The following is a 27110-nucleotide window of genomic DNA, read 5'->3' as shown; positions in this document are numbered from 1 at the left end:
GCAGCTGCTCCTCCTGACAGGAGTGAAATCGCAATCACTGACTGTCAGAGAGGAGCGGCTCCAGGACTGCACCTGACCGGCCCACTGAAACTCCCGGTAGTCCCAATGGCCAGTACATGCCTGGCTACATGAGTGCTGCTGGGACTGGGGAGCTACAGTTCATTGAGGGAACCATTAATGCCAACATGTACTGTGACATACTGAAGCAGAGCATGATCCCCTCCCTTTGGTGACTGGGCCGCAGGGCAGTATTCCAACATAACGACCCCAAACACACCTCCAAGATGACCACTGCCTTGCTAAAGAAGCTGAGGGTAAAGGTGATGAACTGGCCAAGCATGTCTCCAGACCTAAACCCCATTGAGCATCTGTGGGGTATCCTTAAATGGAAGTTGGAGGAGTGCAAGGTCTCTAACATCCACCAGCTCCGTGATGTCGCCATGGAGGAGTGGAAGAGGAATCCAGTGGCAACCTGTGAAGCTCTGGTGAACTCCATGCCCAAGAGGGTTAAGGCAGTGCTGGAAAATAATGGTGGCCACACAAAATATTGACACTTTGGGCCCAATTTGGACATTTTGACTTAGAGGTGTACTCACTTTTGTTGCCAGCGGTTTAGACATTAATGGCTTTGTGTTGAGTTATTTTGAGGGGACATCAAATTTACACTGTTATACAAACTGTACACTCACTACTTTATATTGTAGCAAAGTGTAATTTCTTCAGTGTTGTCACATGAAAAGATGCAATAAAATATTTACAAAAATGTGAGGGGTGTACTCACTTTTGTGAGGTACTGTATGTATGTGTGTGTGTATATGTGTGTGTATATGTATGTGTGTGTGTATATATATATATATATATATATATATATATATATAATGAGATATTGGTTTTTTTTTTCACTTGCAAACGTTTGCGTACACGACAATGACCGAATTTCACTGCTGCTGTATATTTTATGTGCGCAAGTTTAACAGGCTGACCTGGCAACCTCCAAGCTTTCAGCCCCATTTTACAAGGTCAAATACTGCTCCCAGTACATGAATTTGCTGGTAATTTACTAGCTGGTGAGAGATAAGATGAGTGGATTAATTTGATCACAAGATAAGGTACAGTAGGAAAGGGTCTTGATCTTTGTTCATCAGGTTATTAAATTGTAAGAATTCACTTTTATGTAGCCCATTGTTCTGTCTTATCAAGCCATCTGCTCAGAAGTATGATTTCAATGGAAACATGATGGCTTGGAAATGAAAGCCGACCTGACAAGTTAAAGGAGCTGTAAAGATTAAAATGAGTTATATCTTTTAAAGAGCTGTTAATTTTCTTTACAAATACTTTAATCAGAAAAGGAACAGTTTTTGGAGGTTAACTGGATTTCATATAATCCCCACAGAAGTATGTTTTTAGCATATTGTATGATTTGGGTAATTACTGTGTATTTGCACTTATAAAGGTTGTAATATAGCGTATTTTGGGCATACATGCTTTGAAAGGACCCTATACTCCTCTTAGATGGCTGTCACAGGAACATTTGTCCTGCTGAAGAATGTACTCTCACCTCTTGTTTGGGTGACAGCTGTAGAATTATAGGATTTTCCATTACTTTCTGTCTCCATGACCATGGTCACAGGACAAATAAAGAGGGTGAATCTATCTAGCAGGGACACAGAACAGTAAAGACCTGACATGGATCCTTAAACCGGCCATACATGGATCGAAATTCAGCTGGTTCAACATTGAGCCGTCAGATTTCGATCCATGTATGGGCAGGCTGGTTGTACAGATGTTGATATACTGATCGACTTCTGTACAACCAGCATGTTGGAAAATTTCATCATGATCAGCGCCATCTGCTATAGCTGGCGACGCTGGTCAGTGTATTCTGATGGCGAGGAAGTCTTCTCACAGTCACAACACAATGGGGGGATTTACTAAAACTGGAGAGTGCAAAATCTGGTGCAGCTCTGCATAGAAACCAATCAGCTTCCAGGTTTTATTGCCAAAGTTTAATTGAACAGGCTGAAGTTATAAGCTGATTGGCTACCATGCACAGCTGCGCCAGCTTTTGCACTCTGCAGAAGTGATTTCCCCATCCAAATCGAATGTGTGGATGGGGGAATCGGGTCATTTTCTTTAGTTCAGTCCGCTGGTTGAATGAAAAATGACTAATGTATGGGCAGCCTTAGCCATCCAGGGCTGTTGGTGTACAACCTTCCTGTGGTCATTTTCCACCAGCAGGGTTAGCTATACAGTAAAACCTTGGTTTGCAAGCATAATTCATTCCAGAAACATGCTTGTAATCCAAAGCACTTGTATATCAAAGCATTTTTTTTACAGGGTATAAAAGAGAAAAGAGAGGCACCTCTAAGTGTAGCAATAAGTTGCTAAATGTTGTACCTTCATTAAATGTAACCATATTGCTACACTTAAGAGGCTCCTCCTTTTTTTTTTTTTTTATACTCCAGTTGTGACATGACGCTACTCTTATATCAAGGCAGCAAAATTTATTAAAACATTTTGCTTGTCTTGCAAAACTCTCTCAAACCAAGGTTTTACTGTAGTTTCTGAACCCCTGACCAAAAGCATGTAAAGAGTAAGAATCTCTTGTGAAGAGCTTCATGTGGAGCTTTCTACAGAAATTTTTAGTGGATGAGAAATTGGATGTGTAATGATGGTATAGGCTTTTTTTCCCACTGTTTGGTGGAGTGGACAGTATTTGGTTTAAGAAATTTCAGTTTTGGTCAGAGGAAAGAAATTGTTATATTGTTGATTTTATATATTGAGTGTGGTTTTGAGAGTATTTGGTTTTATAAATATCAGTTTTGTTAGAAGAAAGAGAAATTGTTATATGGTTGAATACATATCGATATAGAGTGTGTGGCTAAAGCCCGCTGTCGGCTGATGTCAGAGCCAGTCCAGGCTCTGAAAAGATGCTGACCATATATTCGGGATCCACCCAGATGTCTGGATCCGCAGCTGGCTCAATCTCACAGTGAACCGCTGGAAGACTAAGCCAGCTGGTCCCCCTCCCTCCACAGCCCAGCGCTCCATTGAGCACTGGAGGGGCAGAGCAGAGAACTCTCTGCAGGCTGAAGACCGAGAGCTGAGCGATCAGCGGTGTTCGCACAGTTCTTGCTGTGCTGTTGATGACTTATTTGTTGACATATTCCACTATGTTGCCTACTTTACCTTCTCTAAAAATTGTCTTTGTATAACTACATATGTATGCTCACTCGTTCAAGTTCTTTTGCCATCCACATATAATCAACAATATTCTCCTATCACTTTCTGCATGATGATAAATTCTTCATATATTGAAGGCATTCTTAAAAAAAATATTATCTTGACTCTTGTCTGTAGATTGTGGTGCATTTATTATTTGTATTTTTTCTTTTTTATTTCTGTGCGTATTTTACTGAAATATGTGAAGTATTTTAGACGTGCTCATTTATGAAATGAAGTGTGAGATATTTTGAACATTGGTGATTAAGTGATTAAGTTAGTGAGCTGTGAAGTCATTACCCATTAGAGGGTGTCATACCAAATTAAGGTGTTCCATATTCTTAACGACCTTTCATTAGTTAAGTCCTTATTTACATTTGCACCTAATGTCCAAGTGTCAAGAAGTCATGGCATGTATCAGAAATCAGCAGCTGCTTGGTTTTATGCTTAAATTAAAATTTTACCAAATCAGTGGTGTGAAAAAAAATTCTCCTCCACTTTGTTCTAGTATTATGTGAACTTGCCCCCACAGTGTGTACAGTCTAAAATAGGACTTCCTTCTGAAAATGTTAGTTTCCTTGCTGTTAAGCAGATCTTTTTATATCGGTTCTTTCTAAGCCACTGGCCTAGAACAAGTATGCAGATCAGATTTTAACGGAATAAAGAAAATTGCATCAATTTTTGGAGTTCCGTCAATCTGGGGTTTGCCAATCAATGTATGCCTCAGCCATGAGCTGGACATGCATCTGAGGACTATACATGCAAGTGCGTTGACATTCATATGAAAATCAAGTCTAAAGAAAGTCAGATGTTCTTATTTTTAAATTATAGTTACTCAAAGTAAGAGCATGATGGCTATGAAGCTTGCAATTGCAGAAGAAATTAGCAGCAGCAGCTTCCATGTTTCTCTCAAGATATTTTCCCTTTAAAGAGCACCTCCCCAAAAATGTATTTCTTGGCTACTAATTCAGTGACTAATACATTCTTAATGGTCACTCAAATAGCTAGTGCATATTATCTCCTTTATGAGGGTGACCTTGATGGACATGTTTGTTGTCCTATATATTTAACCTATGTGACTGAGTAACTGTAATTCTACTACAAAAGTTGTACAAGCTAGGAATTAACCCTTGGGTGATTCTTGGGTGACCCTTGGCTAAAGGATAGATACCAGAGTGTGGTTGTAAATGGGGGTCACTAGTAAGTGATCTAACTAAGGGTTTGTTGGGCAAGATGTGTCTTTTTGCTGATTCAAAGGTGTGTAATAAGGTTGGTATCCCTAGAGTTGTCTGTAACATAGAACAAGATTTGGCATTGCTGGAAGATTGGCCAAAGAAGTGGAAACTGCACAGACGTTGATATACTGATTGACTTCTGTACAACCAGCATGTTGGAAAATTTCATCATGATCAGCGCCATCTGCTATAGCTGACGACGCTGGTCAGTGTATTCTGATGGCAAGGAAGTCTTCTCACAGTCACAACACAATGGGGGGATTTACTAAAACTGGAGCGTGCAAAATCTGGTGCAGCTCTGCATAGAAACCAATCAGCTTCCAGGTTTTATTGCCAAAGTTTAATTGAACAGGCTGAAGTTATAAGCTGATTGGCTAGAGTTGTCTGTAACATGAAACAAGATTTGGAATTGCTGGAAGATTGGTCAAAGAAGTGGAAACTGCAATTTAACCTCTTGGTGCTGGTGCTCCCGGCTCTTTAAGAGGTTTATCACGCCGGGAGGCGGGGCATGGCTTAAGAGCATGTGACCGCCGTGATTGGCTGTCATGGCAGTCACGTGCTCCAAAAACTCCTGATGGCAAGGAGCGATCGGGAGCTTTTGGTACAGCGATGGTAACTATGCTGTTACCATCTGCAGCTTGAGCTTTCAGTACAGGTGTATTGGGGGCAATTAACGCAAATATGCAGCCCCTCGGCGCTAAGGAACAAGTGCCGAGAGGCCACATATTTGCATACGGCCGGCGCCAAGGGGTTAATGTTTCTAAGTGTAAAATATTGTACCTAAGGTAAGAATCCAGAGAGAATACAACTTTTGGGGTACAGTGTTGGCCAGCACTACAGGGGAAAAATATTTGGGGGTACTTATTTCACACAATTGTAAAATGAGCAAACTGTGTGACCAGGCAGTAAGAAAAGTGAATAGAATTCTAGGATGCATCACTAGAGGGATCACCTGCAGGAGGAAGAAGGTTCTGATTCTCCTATATAGATCTATAGTGAGACCTCATTTAGAATCTGTGTCCAGTTCTGGAGAACTCACTCACAAAAAGATATTGTTCAGATAGAACGAGTCCTGAGATGGGTAACAAAAATGGTCAAAGGTTTGGGGGATAAAACATATTGAGAGCGACTTCAGGAACTTGATATGTACAGTCTGGAGGAAAGAAGGGAAAAGGGAGACGTGATTGAAACTTAAATACATCAAGGGGGTGAATAAGGTTCATTAGGGCAGTTTTTTCAATATTTAACCAAAATCAAGAACACTGGGACAAGACCTCAAGTTAACTGGAGGAAAGTTCAAAACTAATCTTAGACAGTATTATTTTACTCAAAGAGTAGATGATTCTTGCAATAAATTTCCAGTAGAGGTAGTGAGCCAGTGAACAGTAAATGGCTTCAGACATGTTTAGGACAAACCTAGATCTAGATCCTCCAAAAAGTGATGAAGTCTTCACACAATGTGAGTGTCATAAGCACCTCTCCCCATCAGTAATGAAATCATCAAAGGTAGTTGCCTCACACTCGCTTGTTTGGCAGCAGAGCAGTTACCCATATAGGGTTAAATCTTCAATACGCAATAGGTACAATCCCAGGACGAAGTCGTGATGACGAAAAATGTCGGGTCATAGCTGTACAACAACTAGTAGGATTTTTCTGACATCACGAGAGACGCTTTGGCTGCATCTTCAGCGAGGTGAGACATTGCCTGCTGTTTGTCGCTTATTTTCTGCCTTAGCGCTCTGGGTTACATCTTTTTCAATGCTTGTTATACATGTGCACCTTGTAAGTGCAATATTTGAAGATTTTATACAAATAAATGGATCACCTTTTTAGACGTTATTGCACTAGTGGAGCTTTATTTTATCTCCCCTCTGTGAGTGTGCTACACCTTGATTGTACATAATGGAGAGTGGCGTATTGAAGATTTTAACCCTATATGGGTAACTGCTCTGCTGCCAAACACGTGAGTGTGAGGCAACTACCTTTGGTGAGTTAATTAATGACGGGGAGAGGTGCTTATGACACTCGCGTTGTTGTGTGAAGACTTCATCACTCTTTGGAGGATCGCTTACACTTCTCTGGCTTTTTTTGCACGGTTTGTGACTTTCCATGGACTTTCATTAACTGATTTTCCTTTCCATTCCATACGCTTTATGCCATTTTTTTGATATTTTATTGCATTTTTTACATTGAGTGTTGCTGTTAACTTTTAGGTTTTCAAGTGAATATGCTTATTAAAGTGATAATATGCACTGGCTTTTTGAATGACCATTAGGAATAAATCATTGAATTAGTAGCTAACAAATAAATTAATTTTTGGGTAAATATTTAAGCTATACCTGAAAGCTGCCTTCTGGCATAGTTCCAACTCCAGTCTTGGTGGCACCCCCCCCCCCCAACCCTTGAAAAGAAAAAAAAATATTGCATGCATATCTTTTTCCAGGTGTCTACGGTCTAGCTATTTCAGATGGTCACAGGTCCACTTTATTAACTTCTTCCCCTAGCAGTGGGCATTTCCTGAGTGCTGCAGTGAGTGACGAAGCTAAATGATGTGATGCTACTGTCTGCAGCAATCTCCTGTGAGTTCGGAGCGGAGGGCAAGGCATTGATGTCCTGGTATCAGTGGAAGTGCGTTGAATGACACTGGGTTAAGGAACCCAGAAGATTTTTGGTGCCAGACTGGTAAGTATTTGGGGGACAGCGCTGGAGATTGAATGGGTATTACAGCTTTTTGAGGATGATGTTTTTGGTTTGGATTAGTCATTTTGACGTCTTTATTGCTTTTTGTATGCCTATGAATAGGCTGGTCGAGAAGAAGTGGTAGTTTGGAGACAGTATAGATCTTAATTCTATAAGGGACAGAAAACCCCTAGTTAATTGGATCTGGCATGCAGACCTGGGTACTCCATGTAAAGATCAACTGGCTTGAGCAGTCAGGTGATTTAGTACTTTGACATCATCTGAAAAGTGAAATTTTCGGTTTTGGGTGGACTGACCTTAAATCATGTTTATTAGCAGATTTGTCTTTGGGCTGTTGCTCATGAAAAGGAAATGAGAAACTCGGACACAGACTCTATAGAATGCAGATGAGTGGAGGAGTAGATTGAAATGGCCCATTCATCAGGCTGTTCCATTCCAGAGGTGCTTTTATACCGTTCAAAGCAATGAGGGGCTGGGAAAGTGATTATTTCCTGTGTGTAATTAGTTTGGATTAAAACATGATTAAAACAAACAAGTAATTGCATTTTAGAGATGTTGGCATTCCATGGCAATGATTAAAAATGTTGTTTACAAAGCCCGCTGCCTAATAGATTCATAAATTCGTCATTGGGAAGAGACTTTGCAAAGCCAACCATGGCAAAAGTCCCGATTCTTGTTGCATACTTGTGTGTAGATGAATATTTCCTCTATTTTTTTAGGGGTCAAATTTGTTACTGACATCTTTTTTTTTTTTTTTTCTTAATCTAAAAGGTGTGCAAAACCAATATCTCTATAGTGATCAATACAAAAAGTTTGTTTTGAGTATGTGAAAAAAATGTGCATCAAATTGTGAAATAGCAGTCTCATAACATATAAATCACTTATGCATAACAAACGTAAACTTCAAAAAGAAATAGCCAAAAGTCCAAATGTGATAGCTTGAAAATGATGAAAGTCCATGTGTAGGAAACCACCTCAGTGTGTCAGTTCCCTTATCAATCTCCAAATAAGAGATCAACAGCACCGAAATCATCCAATTGGGGGGCCACCACCCAGGATACCACTGACTTCACTGCCTCCATTGTCCTTCACTGGTTATCCAAAGCCAGCACCTCAAAGTAATAATGGGTAGGAGAAAGAACAAAGGACCATAGAGTAGTATGCTAAAACTACATGATTTATTAAATGTAGATATACTCACAAAGTTCCCCTACTCATTCGCCAAGAAAGTGCAAAGAAAATGAAAACACAATAGTTTTTGACAAGTCCTTTATTTAAAAAAAAAAAACAAAAAATGTTCTCTGAACTAGATCTAACATCCATCACAATGAATGCCGGCTGCCAACCCTAAAAAAAAAAAAAAGCTCTGCACCCAATGAAGGCTCCTGCGGTCTGACAGCTCTCCCGTCAGACATCCTTAAATAACTAAGTAGCTGGGCCATCCGATGACATCACTGGGTGACCCCGCCCCCTTGTGACATCAACGACCTAGCATGCTCCCAGTTGAAGTCGCTCGTCCCCCCCCCCCCCCTTTCCTTGCTTGGGCTGCATGCTCGGATAAAAAGGGTCTTTTTTCATTTTGGCATGGGGTGCCCCTTAAAATCCATACCAGACCTAAGGGCCTGGTATGGATTGGGGGGGACTACCACGCAGTTTTGTTTTTTTTTTCAATTGTTGGCAATTGTGCTGGAAGGAAAAGGAATCGTGTCACACACTGTACATAGACAAGTCACGGTACATTGAAATCTTTAGAAATTGCATTGAAATCATGTTAAAGTTGCTCTTAAATTATTCCCAATGGCCGGGCATAAATTATATTCTGGCCAATGGAATCCATAAACATATGTGCAATACTTGATTTTAGGTGTGTTTTTTTTCAGCTGCTTTTTCCTGCCCCAAGTAAAAGGTGTTCAGAGAAGAAATTCAAACACCCTGTGAGGCCTCATGGCAGGAACGTCAAGTATTATTTTAATAAAATCTGCAGATTTAAAATATCGAAAGTGACTTTTGTTAATGCTTTACTCCAGCCTTACTACTTCCTATTTTGGGGGGGGGGGGGGGGGCACGCCGTTTATTTATTTTTTTCATTTTGGCATGGGGTGTCCCTTAAAATCCATACCAGACCTAAGGGCCTGGTATGGATTGGGGGGGGGACTACCACGCAGTTTTTGTTTTTTTTTTTTGTTTTTTTACATCAATTGAACATAGACTGCTTTTAAGCTGGATTCTCATAAGTATTAGGCTGTGTTTCTGGCTGTCACTCTCTGAAAAACACTTGTAGACTAGAAATGAGCTCTGGCATGTTAGGAGTGAGCCCACAAGGCTGTCACTGTACTGAGCCTATCATAAGTAGCCAAGGCAATGCAAAAAAGCATCAAAGGACTGCATGTGGTCCCATGGCTGCAGTTTGGACACCAGGGCATTGGGCATTAGCTACATACAGTATCTCACAAAAGTAAGTACACCCCTCACTTATATTTTATCTTTTCTTGTGACAACACTGAAGAAATGACACTTTACTACAATGTAAAGTAGTTAGTGTACAGCTTGTATAACAGTGTAAATTTGCTGTCCTCTCACAATAACTCAACACACAGCCATTGATGTCTAAACCACTGGCAACAAAAGTGTAATTTCTTCAGTGTTGTCACATTAAAAGATATAATAAAATATTTACAAAAATGTGAGGGGTGTACTCACTTTTGTGAGATACTGTAGATGTTCACATTTTGAGCATGCATTTTTATGCAGGCGCTTGTGGTGTCAGCACTGACGCCAGCAAACATGATGAGCTTAGAAATTCAAGTTTAGTTTGAGATTGGTAAGGCTAAACATATCTGTGCAAACTGTGTAGTCCTCATGGACAGGGGATTACTGCCATATCTGACCATAATCATTGGGATCGAGTGATGCTCATCTGCTGTATATGGGAACCTTAAGTCCAGCCAGATATTACAAGAAGCCTAATTCCCTTCAGTCTGCATTCATTGCAGTTTGTGTTGTCAGCGGCACATAAGAAATGTATAGACTATGTTTGACAATGATGTCCAGATCCTGATAACATCAGCAGTGCCTCGCTTGCCTCAATCTGTCTGCAGGCAGGCTTGATAAACCAGAAGTGACAGAGGGGAGAAAGACGATGAGGCTGAGAACAGGCTGTATGCTTCTTTATCTAGGCACCGCTACAACCGCTGCTCTGCAGGATGAAGGACAGCATGTTTTACCTGGGCCGATCTTATATTATCCAAGACTTGAAAAGCTGCGATAGCTGTGTACTCTGCTGTGATATCATTGTATCTAAAGGACCATGCAGGTACAAGCGTACTTCAGTCCCTGTCCTTTTTGAAGAACAAATGGAGTTTGGATGTATGGAAGGGGGTCTGCTTTAAAGAAAAGCGCTTTTGGATATTCAGGGAGTTCGCTAAAAAGTAAAAGTAATATTTTTGAATGGTCCACAAGTGCTCTATATAAGCAAGCTCTCCCTGTGCTTGCATGACTTTCCTCCCACATTCCAAAGACCTGTTAAAGCAGAACTTCATTCTCTTGATAAACATTGGAAAATTGTGTCACCGGAGCAAAAATTAATAAAAAAAATAATAAAAATTTAATTTAAAATTTGATCTGCTGCAGTTAAAAAGTCCTACCCTGTTTCCCCTAAAATAAGACCTAGCGTGATTGTCAGTGATGGCTGCAATATAAGCCCTACCCCCCAAATAATCCCTAGTTAAAGTCCTTGTAGGTCTTATTTTCAGGGTAGGGGTTATTTTCGGGGAAACAGGGTAGGGCTTATTTGGGGGGGTAGGGCTTATATTGCAGCCATTACCGACACTCACGCTAGGTCTTATTTTCGCGGAAACAGGGTATACAATAGATTAGGAAAAAAATATATTCGAAAATTTAACTGCGTTGATCCAAAAAGTGCTAGTTCAATATTACCGCTGATACGGTGTCTATACAAGTGCAACGTGTCAATAGATCAATATGATGTGCAAAAATATCACCTAGAGCATAGGTATTTTACAGTAATCCCCAAAGTCCACTTCCGTTTATCATATACATTCAGTGTACATATTATTCTCCAATTTTCATCCGTGCTTTATAACAGGGACTTTTCACCACTTCATGTGCCACCACCACCTTCTGAAATGGGCACTCACCAGAGCCTAGAAAAAGTTTTGCCTTTGGTTCATATTGGGATAACCAGGGCTTTTTTCCCTCAAACAATAGGTACTGGAACTCAACCACAACCCCCCAAAACCCCTCCACCCGCACACACCCTCCAAATCACATCAAACAGTGGGTGTGGTCAGTCAAATTTCATGAACAGTGGGAGGGTCCTAAAGGGGCATTAAATACCAGGATTGCATTACATACAGAGTGCAGAGTTCAGGGGGGGTTACTCACAGAGTGCAGAGCTGTCACTTGTAAACACAAAAAACGGACTTCTGTGTTTACAAGTGATTGTGGTCAGCAGGCCCCCCCCCCCCCCCCCCAAGGGTCTGAGCCAGAGGTGGTGGAACTGAGTTCCACCAAGTTCCCCCTGAAAAAAAGCCCTGGGTATAACCACTCCACTTTCCTGGTGTTCCTCCAACTAGTTAACCACTAGATGCTCCTCGTATCTCCATGCCAGTCTTGGTATCTCATAAGAATTAATCATCCATCACCACGCAACATACTTTTATAAAATTTATTTTGACCAATAGGATAATATCCAGAATGTGTAAAATGTGCACTCCCAATTTTAAAGTGCCTTAGAACCGGTCTTTCCAGCAGTTTGTGTTAGGGTTCTGCTCCGCCGCTTCGTTCCCCAGGATCGGCGTGCGTTCCAAGCCTCGGTCTAGTATGGGTTTGTGACAGGAAGTGACATCCTCGATTACTCAGAAGCCTCTACGCGGTTCGCATACATACATGCGTCATCAGGAAGCTTCAAACCATGTCCACTTTACTGAAAGTTGTATTTGTTGTAGTTTGTGTCTCTGTTGGAGAAATCTCACGTCGTATCTTGTCCCAGTTCTGCCTACCACTGTATCCAAATAAGCTTGGTGGACATGCATAGATGCATGATATAACTGCTGAAGGCAGTATTAGTCCTCATGCACACAGGATTTTTATTCCTCCTATTTGCAGATCCATTTTAGGTGTGTTTAGGCGCAACAAGCATCTGGCTGTTCATTCCATTGGCCAGAATACTCATTTATTCTGGCCATTGGAATGAATAACCGCTCAAGTGCTAAATGTGCCTTAAGCTCATTTCGGTGCGTCTGGCTGTTTTTTTTGCGGCAAAATGCTCCTCTCCTGAATGCCCTTTTTTTTTTTTTTTTTTTTTTCTTTTTTGCCTCTAAACACCTGTAAACGCCTATGTGCGCAATGACACATAGGTTAACATAGAAGGGTGGCACATCACTCAGTGCGAGACCCTCTCCTACTCCTTCGAAACATTTCTTCCTGGGCCACAGCCAGAAATCTAGTATTTTTAAGGCATCCCAGCAGCACTAACTCTCGTCCTTCTGTCATGACCGTTTGTACTTTGAAGGCCGATAGTTTGGTTGGAGCTGTGGGCAGACATGTTTTGGTTTCCCATTGAGATCGCACAGCTGTTCCCTCGGTACATAGACTCTCTCCTTTTATCTGTGGAGAGTGAATTTTCACGCCGGGCCTTTTATCAGCCTTTTTAATCCCACCATTTCTGTCAGGACATAATCTCTTTCTCAAATTTACATTTTAATTACCAGACCAGCTGAACTGGCGAAAATCAATAATGTCAGCATTCTGCGGCCTATCTCCCGGCTCCGAGGCCTGCCTCTCTATTTCCCACTATCGATTGATTCCCTCAACACCGTCCTCTTCATTGCTCCCAGCAAATAGGTGCTATTTGGCCGTTTAAGGCATAAAAAACCCTTTGTCCGTCTTATAGTGGCATTCTGTCGTCTAAATATTCGATGTAGTTATTTTAAAAGACACTTGTGCATGTTTAAAAGCCGAGTCCACCTCTTGTCTTGTTGTCTGTCAGGGTTGTTACTGTGCCAAGCTTCTTTTCTCACTATTGGACTTAATTCCATTTAATTTTCATTTTTTATGATTCCCTGCCACGTCATTAAAGCAGACCTTTCATGAAAATAAGAGGTCCACTGTACTGAAGGCCCCCCACCGCCAAAGTCAAATCGCTTGCAAAGAGGTTTTGAAAATTAAAGCTTTTGATAAACAAAGAAATACCTTGGTCCCTGCTTCAGAAAGGTGTGGATGACACTGTGCATGATCAATGCCTGCTGGTATAGCTGGGCGCTTGAAATCCCGCAAGAGTGTTTCCCAGCCTGTTGCAAGGGCTTATTCTTTTGAAATTTTGAGCACCCAGCTATCCTAGTACAGTGATGTCATCTGCACCTCCCAAAGCATTAGAAACTGGGGTATTTTAGCAACTGATATATATATATATATATATATATATATATATATATATTATAATGTATGTATATGTGTGCACTGGTGCGCAGTCACGTTGGAACAGGAAGGGGCCATCCCCAAACTGTTCCCACAAAGTTGGGAGTATGAAATTGTCCAAAATGTCTTGGTATGCTGATGCCAAGAGTTCCCTTCACTGGAAGCCCAACCCCTGAAAAACAACACCACACCATTATCCCCCCTGCCACCAAACGATTTGGACCAGTGCACAAAGCAAGGTCCATAAAGACACGGATGGGTTTGGGGTGGAGGAACTTGACTTTCCTGCACAGAGTCCTGACCTCAACCCAATAGAACACTTTTGGGATGAATTAGAATGGAGACTGCGAGCCCGGCCTTCTCGTTCAACATGAGTGCCTGACCGCACAAATGCACTTCTGGAAGAATGGTCAAACATTCCCATAGACACACTCCTAAACCTTGTGGACAGCCTTCCCAGAAGAGTTGAAGCTGTTATAGCTGCAAAGGGTGGGCCAACTCAATATTGAACCCTACAGACTAAGACTGGGATGCCATTAAAGTTAATGTGCGTGTAAAGGCAGGTGTCCTAATACTTTTGGCAATATAGTATATATGACACACGCATACACACACGCATACACACACGCATACACACACGCATACACACACACACACATACACATACACACACATACACACACACACACATACACACACATACACATAAACATACACACACACACACTACACTGATCAGCCATAATTACCACTGACGGGTTAAGTGAGTAACAATGATTATCTCATTACAATGGCATCTGAAAGCCGGTGGGATATATTGAACAGCAAGTGAACATGTTGTCCCTGAAGTTAATGTGTTGAAAGCAGAAAAAAATGGGCACCACATTGATGTGTATGGGTCTGTGTAGCCACAGACTGGTCAGGGTGCCCATGCTGACCCGTACCACAGCCAAAAGTGCCTAGAATGGGCAAGTAAGCTTCAGCACTGGACCATGGAAGTAGGTGGTCTGGTGTGATCGATCTTGTTTTCTTTTACATCCATGTGGATGCATATGCATTGCCTTTATCTGGGGAAGAGATAGCACCAGGATGCAGTGTGAGAAGGAGGAAAGCCGGTGGAGGCAGTGTAATGCTTTGGAAAATTATATTCTGCTGGGAAACCTTGGGTCCTACCATTTATGTAGATGTTACTAGACACGTACCACCTACCTAAACATTGTTGCTGACCAAGTACAACGCTTCATGGAAATAGTATTCACTGATAACAGTGTTCTCTCTGAGGAAGAAAATGCGCTCTACCACACTGAAAAATGGTTCAAGAATGGTTTGAGTTACATAATGAGTTTGAGGTGTTGACTTGTCCTCCAAATTCCCCAAATCTCAATCCAATCAAGTATCTGTGGGATGTGCTGGGAAAACAAGTCCAACCCATGGAGGTTCCACCTCGCAACTTACAGAACTTTAAAGGATCTGCTACTGATGGCTTCGTGCCAGATACCACAGCATACCTTCAGAGGTCTAGTGGCATCCATGACTCGATGGGTCAGGGATGTTTTGGTGGCAAAAGGTATTACCTACTCAATATTAGGTGTGTTATCATAAAGTTATGGCTGACCAGTGTATATTACTGTATGTGAGTCCAGTGTGTTTTGCCCTTGTTTCTGCCAGCCATGGCGACCCCTCTGAACATAGTGTCCACTCTGACAATTCTGTAAACTTGCACATAATACTTCAAAGCTGCATGAAGCTACAGAGAGCAAGAGCACAGAGATGCTTCCTCATGTATCCCCTGCGACACATAATGAGGGTTCTGAGGCCCAGTTGAGCACTGCAGAGGAAGATTCAACACATCCGCTCAGTGTGCCGAGCATTGTTGGCTTACAGCAGGAGCAGGACTCCCTTTGGAGCAGGAGATGTGTCGCAGCTGAGTATGTCATACCCCGGTGGCTTTCATTTCTGGGGTGGGCTACACAATCTCATTGGTGATGGTTTTTATATATGAAATCTTCTATTTCACAATCCGCTAATGCAACATAAAATGTTATGAACGCAGTGCTAATAGTGCTGATCTTTTTAAGTTTTTTTTTTTTTAATTTTATTTTTTTTGGTTCAGGTCTAGAGGCTCCATCAACATCATCATCTTCTTCACCCTTGAAAAAAGTAGAAGTGAAGAAGCCTCCTCAGCTGTTGGCAGCACCGAGAAGGAAGAGGAATGACGATGAGCTGGATCCTACTTGTGCTGCCGCAACGCTGAAAGTTATGAGGGAGAAACTAGCTTCATATGCATCATCCAGGTATGGCATTTAACCCCACTGCCCTCCATTTTGTTGCACCTAATAGAGGGCCAAAGTATAGCTTGTGATGGTCGTTATTAGTGAATGGCTGTAGACCTGATGCAAAAGAGGTCTAAACAAAGTAGATGTAAACCCTACCTAAGTGAAATTTGGTTTGCTAAAGCCCTATGTATCATAAATAATTTCCCCAAATAAAGCACACCTTTCTTTCAACTTTTTTTGAAACTGGGTGTTGCTGATCTCCTGCAGTCTGCTTACACCCACTCCCTGCCTACATACACTCTAGTGATGACTGCATAGCATTTCTGAAGGTGGGTTTCTTGATGGTGACCACAGAGCCTATGCAATGTGTGTTAGCATTTTGGCTTGTAGCCTTCATTGGGGGAGTGTGTGACAACACAGGGAAGCATCTGGGAAACAGGGACAAAGCATTGTCACCCCCACAGGAAGTGCCTGAACAGGGACCCTTAGGGCAGGATCAGGTATTATTGTAAAGTTACATAGTAGGCTAGGTCCATCAAGTGTGTGATTTTATGTCAGTATTACATTGTATATCCCTGTATGTTGTAGTTGTTCAGGTGCTTATCTATTAGTTTTTTGAAATTATCGATGCTCCCCGCTGAAACCACTGCCTGTGGAAAGGGAATTCCACATCCTTACCGCTCATACAGTAAAGAACCCTATACGCAGTTTAAGGTTAAACCTCTTTTCTTCTAATTTAAGTGAATGGCCACGTGTATTATTAAATTCCCTTAAAAGTTTTATCCCTATTGTGGGGTCACCAGTACGGTATTTGTACATTGAAATATATCCCCTCTCAAGCGTCTCTTCTCCGGAGAGAATAAGGTCAGTACTCGTAACCTTTCCTCATAACTAATGTCCTCCAGACCCCTTATTCGTTTTGTTGCCCTTCTCTGGACTCTCTTCAGTTCCAGCACATCCTTCCTGAGGACTGGTGCCCGGAACTGGACAGCATACTTCAGGTGCGGCTGGACCAGAGTCATGTAGAGTGGGAAAATTATCGTTTTATCTCTGGAGTTAATCCCCTTTTTAATGCTTGCCAATATACTGTTTACTTTGCTTGCAGCTTTGCATTGCATGCCATTGCTTAGCCTGTCATTTACTAGGACCCCCAGATCCTTTTCCATCCTAGATTCCCCCACAGGTTCTCCCCCCAGTGAGTAGATTGCATTCATATTTTTGCCACCCAAATGCATTATTTTACATTTTTCCACATTAAACCTCATTTGCCATGTAGTTGCACACCCCATTCATTTGTTCAGATCTTCTTGCAAGATTTCCACATCCTGCGGAGAAGTTATTGCTATGCTTAGCTTCGTATTGTCTGCAAATACAGAGATTGAACTGTTTATCCCATCCTGCAAGTCGTTTATGAATAAATTAAATAGGATTGGTCCCAGGACAGAACACTGGGGGACCCCACTTTCCACCCCTGCCCACTCCGAGTACTCCCCATTTATCACTACGCTCTGAACTCTCCCCTGTAGCCAGTTTTCAATCCATGTACTCACCCTATATGGTCCATGCCAACGGACCTTACTTTTTACAGTAAAAGTTTATGGGGAACTGTATCAAATGCTTTTGCAAAATCCAGATACATCACGTCTACGGCCCTTCCTTTATCTAGATGGCAGCTCACTTCCTCATAGAAGGTATTTAGATTGGTTTGGCAAGAACGATCCTTCATGAATCCATGCTGATTACTGCTAATGATACCGTTGTCATTACTAAAATCTTGTATATAGTCCCTTATCCCCTCCAAGAGCTTGCATATAATTGATGGTAGGCTAACTGGTCTGTAATTCCCAGGGATGTATCTTGGCCCTTTTTTAAATATTGGTGCTACATTGGCTTTTCTCCAATCAGCTGGTACCATTTCAGTCAGTAGACTGTTCGTAAAAATGGTCTGGCAATTACTTGAATGGGTTCCCTAAGGACCCTCGGGTGCAAGCCATCTGGTCCCGGTGACTTATTAATGTTACATTTTTCAAGTCTATTTCTAATTCCGTCCTCTGTTAGCCATGAGGGTGCTTCCTGTGACGTGTCATGAGGATAAACATTGCAGTTTTGGTTACTGAAGCCTCTCGATTCCCACGTGAAGACTGAGGAGAAGAATAAATACAATACCTTCGCCATCTTTCCATCCTTAGTAACCAGATTTCCTTCATCATTCTTTATGGAACCAATATGATCTGACCTCCCTTTCTTAATTATGTATTTAAAGAATTTATTGGGATTTTTCTTACTTTCCTCCGCTATGTGCCTTTCGTGTTCTTTCTTAGCCGCCCTGATTGCACCCTTACATTTCTTGTTGCATTCTTTGTAAATTTGGAATGCTGATGATGATCCCTCAGCCTTGTATTTTTTGAATGCCTTCTCCTTTGCTCTTATATGCATTTCTACGTTGGAGTTGAGCCACGAGTTAAGCCACCCAGGACTTTTAAATGAGCTCTTTTAAATGTATTTCCCAATGGGATGCACTGGCTAACGCCCTTATTTAATATGCTCTTAAAACATACTCCTTTTTCCTCCGTGTTCTTAGTTTCTAAGATTTTATCCCAATTATTATCTTCTAGCAAGGATAGTAGTTTAGGGAAGTTGGCTCTTTTGAAATTCAGTGTCTTTGTATTCCCCTTATGTTTCCTATTAGTGTGATTTATATTGAAACTAAATGACTAGTGATCGCTGTTTCCTAAACTGCCCCTTATTTCCATATCCGCAGTCAGGTCTGTATTGTTGGTAATCAGTAGGCCTAGTAACGCTTTGTTTCTAGTTGGTGCGTTTACCATCTGACCCATGCAATTGTCCTACAAGACATTTTGGAACTGGCGAGCCTTAGACGAATGCGTGGCTCCTTCCACCCAGTCTATGTCTGAATAATTAAAATCCCCCATTATGATGACACTTCCCATCCTTGCCGCTAATCCGAATTGTGATAGGAGGTCCGCCTCTGCCTCCTCCCTCTGATTAGGGGGCCTATAGCATACTCCCAGTATTTCTTTTTCCCTTAGTTTTCACCACTTTGCAGCTCTACCCATAAGGATTCCACCTGCTCCCTTGCTCCGTTAGTGATGTCATCTCTCACATTCACTCGTACATCATTTTTGATATACAGGCATACCCCTCCCCCTTTTTTACCCTCTCTATCCCTGTGATATAGGGAATACCCTTGAACGGTTGCCAGCCAATCATGAGAGCTGTTGAACCAAGTCTCTGAAATTCCTACCAAATCTAAATCTTTCTTGTACAACAGTAGCTTTAGTTTTCCCATCTTGTCCGCCAGACTCCTGGCATTGGTGAACAAGCCACGTAGTTTAGACTGGTCGCATACTGTTTCCTTATTGGATGTTCTGAGGTTGCAAATAGGATTTGTTACTGTACTTACCTCGGGTTTAGGTGCTTTAGTCAACCTACCACTAATGCCCCCAATACTACCTTCTGGAATATGTTCCGCACTAAATATCTCTACCTCTGGACCACCCCTGTTGCCTAGTTTAAAAGCCCCTCTCACTTTTCGGTGATTTTTCACTCTCAGCAGATCTGCCCCCTCCTCATTTAGGTGCAGTCCGTCCCTTCTATAGAGCTGGTGACTAAGAAGTCGGTCCAGTTCTCCAGGTACCCAAACCCCTTCTTACACACCAGCTCCTCAGCCACTTGTTTACTTCCCTAATCTCCCTCTGCTTTTCTGGTGTGGCTCGAGGTACCGGTAGTATTTCTGGGAATACCATCTTTGGAGGTCCTTTGCCTCAATTTAGCTCCTAAGTCTCTAAAATCATTTAACGATTAATCGTTTTAAGTGTTCACTTTTTCTGCAAATCTGTAAAGGTGACCTAACACCGATCCTGGTCCCCGCTGTACTTGCTTCCTGTGGTCCTGAGCTGTCAAGGTTCCCACAAGCTCCACCAGTCCGGGATTTGAAATTCCTGCTGCTTTCTCTCCTCTCCATCCAGTGCTGCCAGTACAAACCAGACGGATTCTGATTGGTCATCTCTGTCTATGTGATGGTGCTGACCAATTAGAAACCGTCTGGTCCATACTGGCAGCGCTGCACGGAGAGGAGATAAAGCAGGTATTTCAAATCCCTGGATCATTGGAGTGGCTTGCGGGAGGTAAGTACAGCGAGGACTGGGGGGTTGGAGAGGGAGCCTGGTGTTAGGTCACCTTTACAGATTTTCTGTAAATGTGAACTAACACTTTAATGAAAGCTGCTGATTTACATAATATTGATAATGACTTGAAATTATATTAACATGCTAAGGCTTATGAGATTTTGGTGAGTGTGTTTACATATACAATAAAGTACAGCTAAATTGAATCACTGATCTTTAGGCTTTAACCTGTTAATTTAATTTCAAAGGTTTTTTTTTTCTTTGAATCTAAACTGAAAACAAAAATGTAATCTATTGCAGTCACCAGACCTTAGTTGTGGGGGCTGCATTAGTTATAGTTCTCCTTTTTTTTTTTTTTTTTTTTTTTCACGCAAAGATCATTTCACTAAGTACAGGACAATACCTGTTGATCTTGCTAGAAATGAAGTGTCCTTGTCTCTTCCTGTAAGCTGAAAAGAAAGCATTCACAATGTTCTCGTTCTGGTAGGGTTGCACCGATACCACTTTTTTAAGACCGAGTACAAGTACCAATACTTTTTTTTCAAGTACTCGCCTATACCGATTACCAATACTTTTTTTTATGTCATGTGACAGTGGCACTAATATGCAGCACTGATAGGGCGTGGACTGTGTCAGTAGTTTATTTTTATTTTACTTTTTTTTACAATTTTTTTTTTTTTTGTATGGATTACAATGTATTTATTTATTTTTTTACAGTGCTTTCTTTTTTTAGGAGGGGGAGTGGACGGTGTCAGTGTTTTGTTTTTTTTTTTTTTTATTATTTTTACAACTTTACTTTTAAATATTTAATTATCACTCCCCCCCCCCCCCCCCCTTTTTTTTTTTTTTTTTTTAATCAACCCTGTTGGGGAGGGGGGGGGGTGGCTTTGGATAGATATCATTGGTCAACAGCCTCAGCTGCACTGAAGATGAATGGACAGGGGGCAGAGGCTCCTGTTCATTCATAAACTGAAGCATCGTAAATACAGGTTACGATGCTCAGCTATGAATGGAATGGACAGAGTCAGTGATCACAGTCAGTGCATTCGGAAAAGGAAGGAGAATCTATAATTTACCGGCTCCTTCCTCCGCTCTCCATCCTGACAGATCCAGGACGAGGGGGGGACTGGAGGAGGAGCTGGGGAGGACACGGGATAATCAGTGCGGCGGTGGGGGCAGTTACAAGCACCGATCTCCCTGACAGCCGCGAGAGGGAAAGGAGGAGAAGCGGCTGCCAGAAAAGCTATACAGGGAGATCGGTGCTTTAAACTGCCCCCACCAATTGTCTGTGGGGCTGCCCGGCCCTCCCTGCTACACTGAGGACACATGTTGTACTGGCCTCCTACTAGGTATCGGGTCAAGCATCGGAACATTTGCACGAGTACAAGTACTCATGCAAATGCTCGGTTTCAGCACCGATACTAGTATTGGTATAGGTGCCACCCTACTTTCTTGTGTAAACTACTATTCCCAACAACTAACCAAGTAATTGTTTGATACCCAGAATACAAAAATGATGTAGCGCAAACAAAATGTAATTACATTTTTTTTTTAATAAAATAAAAATAAAAGTCCAAACTTCGGATGATCAATAGTCCATCACCATTGTGTTACATATTCTGAGTATGTATAGTGTGGTGGAAAGCACTGTTGATGTTTAGCGGCATTCATGGATAGTATTTTCTATCACATTGAATGTTACATTCACACTAAGATTAGTACTGCGCTGATTGCTCATTTATATATCTAAATAATTTGTTACCCATTACCTTAGCAAGCTGCATTCCATTCAGGTATTGTTTACATGTACTTTAAGGCCAACTGAACTTTTAGTTTAAGGCCGGCCATACACTGTGCGAACTTCTTTCCTGCAACCATGAGTTGCAGGAAAGAAATTTGCACAATTCCATTATCAACAAACACCCTGCTGACATGGGAATCAGCAATTGTCTTCTCCTGGCAGCACGGCGGGGGAAGCCATCACCGCTGAGAGAAGACAGTGGTTATCACTAGCGACTATAGCAGCCTCTAGTGACAATCCCAAGAAAATCCAGCAGGCTGGTTGCACCCAAGTTGATCGATCAATCAACTTGGTATATTCAGCCTGCCCATTAATGGTTAAAATCTCAGCCTAGATTCGAATCGTGTATGGCTAGCCGAAGTGCTCTAAATGTATGACTGGTGCATCAAATTGAAGATTTTAAAAGGTTTACAGTTCATTTTCTTTAGAAAGCAGCGACAGCCTGAGTAGAAAAGCCTGTCCGCTGCAAGAAGGACCCTTGCTCTATTTGTGGAAGCAGAAGTCCTACATGCCCCCTGGTAGAGCTAAGCTATAGCTCTGTAATAAGCAAATTTCATGTTCCTTGCTAATGGGGAGCTCTAGCCCTGGCTTAGTTAGGGGCTTCCACAATAGAGCAAATGTTCTTCACGAAAGCATGCTGGCAGGGGACAGATTTTTTAATGAAGCTGTCAGAAAACAAACTGTAAGGGCCCTTGCATACAGCTCATATGAGCCCATTTGGTGTAATTGTAGCCCTCTCTCCTCCACTCCGGCAGCCGAGGTGCAGCATACGGCCTGTCATTGACATGAATAGCTGCGCTCCTCTGTACTTGTATATATGATGGTGCCATTGTAAACATGAGTACAGCATACAGAGTACAGATACAAAAATGTAAAGTTTTCTATTTGCATACAGCTGTAGTCCTGTTTACAGTAGCACTGCCATATACACGGGCACAGCAGCACACGTTCATGTCAATGACATGTTGTTCTCTGCACCTGGGCTGCCTTGGTGGAGCAAAGATGGATTCAATTGCAGTGAACAGGCTCAAGCAGCCCCAAAGCTGGCCATACATGAATATTCATTAGTGGGGTCAAATTGTTGTCTGTTTTCAACCACAGTGATAAGCAGTGGCAGCTCACCCATTAGGGGCATGGGGCGCCGCCCCCCTAATCCATGTGCCCAGCCTTTAATCTACATGCTGGGTGCCGGACACACGGATTTTAATAGGGGTTTTTTTTTTTTTTTGAAGCACATGATTGGAGCCTGAGCCCACCCAGTTGTGTAACAATAGTGAATTAATATTCGCTGTTGCCTTCCAGATTGACCTCCCGGCCAATCGGGAAGCCGATCCTGAGACCTGATTGGCCAGGGAGTCTTAGGACTCCTGGCCAATCGGATCTCAGGAGGACCCACTTCCTATTCGGCCGGGAGGAGAAACAACGGCCCCGAATCTTCCCTGGAGCAAGGAGCAGCTTCGGCATTGGCCACCTAAGGTAAGGGGGGGTGCAGGTTTGTTTGCCACCCTAACCGAGAATATTAAGCACCAGCCGCCATTGGTGATAAGAAAATTCAAAAGAGCAGGATAGAAAATCCATTTCAAGCAAATTACGGTAATTTTTAACAGTGTATGGGTTTTTTTGTTCAGCAAAGACCATTAGTGTCAAAGAAAAAAAAGGAAGGTATATTATATACTCTTTTTTTTTTTTACATTTCTTCTTGTTTTCTGGTTTCTGGCCTAGGCCAAAATGATTTCATACATCCCAGGAGTCTTCATGGACTTTTTTTTTTTTTTTCATCTTGAAGAGAGGGAGGAGGGACTTTTTTTAGCTAAGCACACTCTCCTGCCTGCATGCCTGAGCTAAGGACAGATGTATTCCAGGAAGTAAATGCTATATGAATCATCTGCCCTTACTCAATAAATGCTAGGGGGCCCTGAATTCTTGATAAGATAAATCATGGAGACATGGATGGATGGGTAAGTTTGCTTTGAATATTAAAAATTAATTACCGTAAATAGCGGTTTCAGTTTGTGGTGCTCAGATACAGTTACGTTCTGCTTTAAAAGTAAATTAGCTTTTGAAGTACTTTTGAACAACATTCGTCAAGTCATTGAATGTACTGAGTTTGTATGTACATACATTCATTTGTAAATCTTCCAGCATATGGCCGGCTTAAGAATGCACACTATGTTTTGGGGCACCTGGAATATATTCATATTAATCTGATTTAAACGGAAAGTTCAGTTGGGTGGTAATTGGTATAGGTGGTAGTGAGATGCTACAAAATTGCGTTGGGTGGCGCTTTACTGATGACCTTTGGGAAGCATTGCCTTTTATAATCCGTGTCTATCTCTGTCTTAGTGCTAAGGAGCCCAGCAATAAAAACCAGAAGAGGGAGGAAGACCTCTTAAGGGCACCTGTTGTTCCATTTGGCATTGATCTTCACTACTGGGGGAAGGATCAGCCCACAGCTGGCAAAATACTTAAGTAAGTAAATTGTTTTTCTTTTTAACAAGATGGGCTTTGTGGCCTAGACAAGGTAAACATTCCCAGTGCAATTAGTGATCATTTTCTCTTTGGCTTGTTTGTTAAAGTGGGGTCATGTGTTGGCCACAGAGCTTCCAAAGACTAGAGGATGGTCTGATGTGACAAGAAGAGCTGTCATGTCATCTGCCAACAATACTCTTCTGTCTCAGTGAGGAGTACGAAGAGGGCTTAGCATGGCTAGCTAAAGTACAGCCTGCCAGTATTATACAGAACGCTTTTGTAATTTTAAACCCAACTCCAGTTTTGGGGAAAAAAGTTTAAATGAAATTGCCCAAGTGTTAGTATAATGAAAAAACGTAGCTTTGGCTGCATTAAGGCAGCACAGTGGTGTAGTGGGTAGCACTCTCGCCTAGCAGTAAAAAGGGTCGCTGGTTCGAATCCCAACCACGGCACTACCTGCCTGGAGTTTGCATGTTCTCCCTGTGCCTGCCTGGGTTTCCTCCGGGTACTCCGGTTTCCTCCCACACTCCAAAGGCATGCTGGTAGGTTAATTGGATCCTGTCTAAAGTGTCCCTAGTATATGAATGTGAGTTAGGGACCTTAGAGTGTAAGCTCCTTGAGGGTAGGGACTGATGTGAATGTACAATGTATATGTAAAGCTCTACGTAAATTGACGGCGCTATATAAGTATCTGAAATAATAAATAATTACTTGCCTCCTCTCTGGGGCTGTTCCTTGTGGACTCAAAGCACCACCCTGCGGCCAAGTCACTCTTCCAGGTTGGACACAGCTCAGCATCATTTATTCCACTTCTTGCGAACCCAGAGCATTGAGGACACTTACTCTGGTAATAATTCATTAAGTTGTCCTTGGCTCACAGGAGAATGCTGCAGAGAAATTTGTTCACGTCATTATGTTAGCAATGTTCTTTGCCACATTCGGGATTACCTTTGACCGGACACAAGAAAAGGGAAGTATGTTTAATATTAAATTGGTAGGGGGGCAGGTGAGCTGTCGGGGGGGGGGGGGGGGTAGAGATGGGGTATCCACATTGGAATTGGGCTTTAAAGCTGTATTAAAGGATACGTTCACCTTTCTCAACATTTAGGGTGTAACATGTTCATCATCCACCACCTCACCCTTTGATCCACCCCCTACTTGTGACAGCAGGCGGGCTTACCCACTGTCACAATTTAAAAAAAAACAACTACCATCTGTCTTTGCGGCTGGGTAGCTTGTGGTTCTCATTGGTCTGCAAGGGTGCTGATGAGAGCTTTCTTAGTCCATTGAGCTTCCTGGATTTCAGTAACTGCCCATCTGTACTTGGAGGTATGGGCAAACCATATACTGACAAGTCTGCAAGAGCCTGGCTGTGCACCTGAGATCTGCTGACCATGAGTGCAGTGCTTTACAGCCTCCCAAGAACAAAATAAATGTACATTATTTTTACCTGCAATAAAAGTGCATTTATTATTTTAAAAAGGTGAATTTGGCCTTTAAACCCACATCCAAACCTTTATTAAATTGCAGCTTATTACCAGTTCTTAGATGTGATGGTTGCATTTGTTTTATTTTTTTTAGACTTTATCTTTTATTTTCACCTGTTTATTTGGCCTGTAAGTCTGTTGTTTTTCAACAGATTACGCTGTCCTGACGATGTAGCAGTTAGAGGATTGAGACAAACCATTTTACACTGACAGATGTGGTTACAATGATCAACTTTTATTTATGTAAAACCTTTATCCCAATAGGAAATGAACAGTTGCTGGAACTGCTTATAAAGTATTAACTGGAGTTTGGTTTCAATGTATTAGTATGTTTTTATCTGCTAGTCCATCTAACAATCCCTCTCCCCAGACTGACAATGCTGCTGTCCAAAGGTTCCCCCTGTGCTCTTTCATCCAGAGTTGAGTCTCAGTAATACAGGAGGTAGAGAGTGATAGTTGTCCCGGGAGCCGCACATCAAGTCAAAGCCTTCGGTGTGATTGTGAATAGCAGTCTCAGCCTAGACCCCTGCCAGGCCACGCCACCCAATGTGTTTCACTCCACCCACTGGAGCTTACTTATGGGGGTGACTAATACAGGAGGTGTGTTACTGGCCAGATCACCAGGTGAAAACAGAGGGAAAAGCCTAATTGTAAGTTTCAATATATTACATTTTTGGTTTTGGGTTTAATACTTCGTTTAAGCGGTTGTCTACCTCTTCTTCTTTTTTTTTTTTTTTTTTTTTTTTTTACATTTTTACCTACAGGTAAGCCTATAATAAGGCTTAGCTGTAGGTAAAATTATTATCTCCTAAACCTACACGGTTTAGGAGATATTCACCCTGCATGCAGCAGCGACGCATGCGAAGTGAAGGTCTGGCGTACCGTGTCGGAACAGAGGCCTTCCACGCACACGCGCAGAAGTGACGTCATCGCGGCTATGGCCACTCACAGCGCCGGAGCCGCGAACCCGGAAGAAACACAGAGGGCAAAATGTCAGCTCCCTCGACGGTGACCGGGATGCGATGCCGACGCTTCGTTCTAAGGTAAGTATTTCATAATGAGCTAGTATGCTTATTATCCCCACCATAGTACTAGTTCATTATGCCTTTGCCTTACAGGTTGCCTTACAACCGCTTTAAGCTCCTACCTAATTATGGTCTATCTTAAAAAAAAAAAATTAAAAAAAGTGCTCATAAACATAAGATGGGGGGGGCGGTAGACGTGATTGGGCAGCTTAGAAAGCCTTGCCCAACTGCTTTTATTTTTCCCCTTGATCAGCCAAAGCTGGAGGTCCTCATCCTGCTTGCAGGTCCTAACACTAGTTATCCACCCCA

At 42.1% G+C, this 27110-nt stretch overlaps 1 protein-coding gene across 1 annotated transcript in view; it reads left to right on the top strand.

Annotated features, from left to right (window-relative positions):
- UVSSA (UV stimulated scaffold protein A) overlaps positions 1-27110 on the top strand; it is a 143647-nt gene that overhangs the window by 73365 nt on the left and 43172 nt on the right. The window contains exons 9-10 of the mRNA XM_073610939.1: positions 15709-15889; positions 24164-24289. Of these exons, the coding sequence (XP_073467040.1) occupies positions 15709-15889; positions 24164-24289 (307 nt within the window). The remainder of the gene's footprint in view (positions 1-15708; positions 15890-24163; positions 24290-27110) is intronic.

This window comes from Aquarana catesbeiana, linkage group LG01, assembly GCF_042186555.1.
Source record: "Aquarana catesbeiana isolate 2022-GZ linkage group LG01, ASM4218655v1, whole genome shotgun sequence".
In the NCBI taxonomy this organism is placed as follows: domain Eukaryota; kingdom Metazoa; phylum Chordata; class Amphibia; order Anura; family Ranidae; genus Aquarana; species Aquarana catesbeiana.
This window is presented reverse-complemented; position numbering and strand designations above follow the sequence as displayed.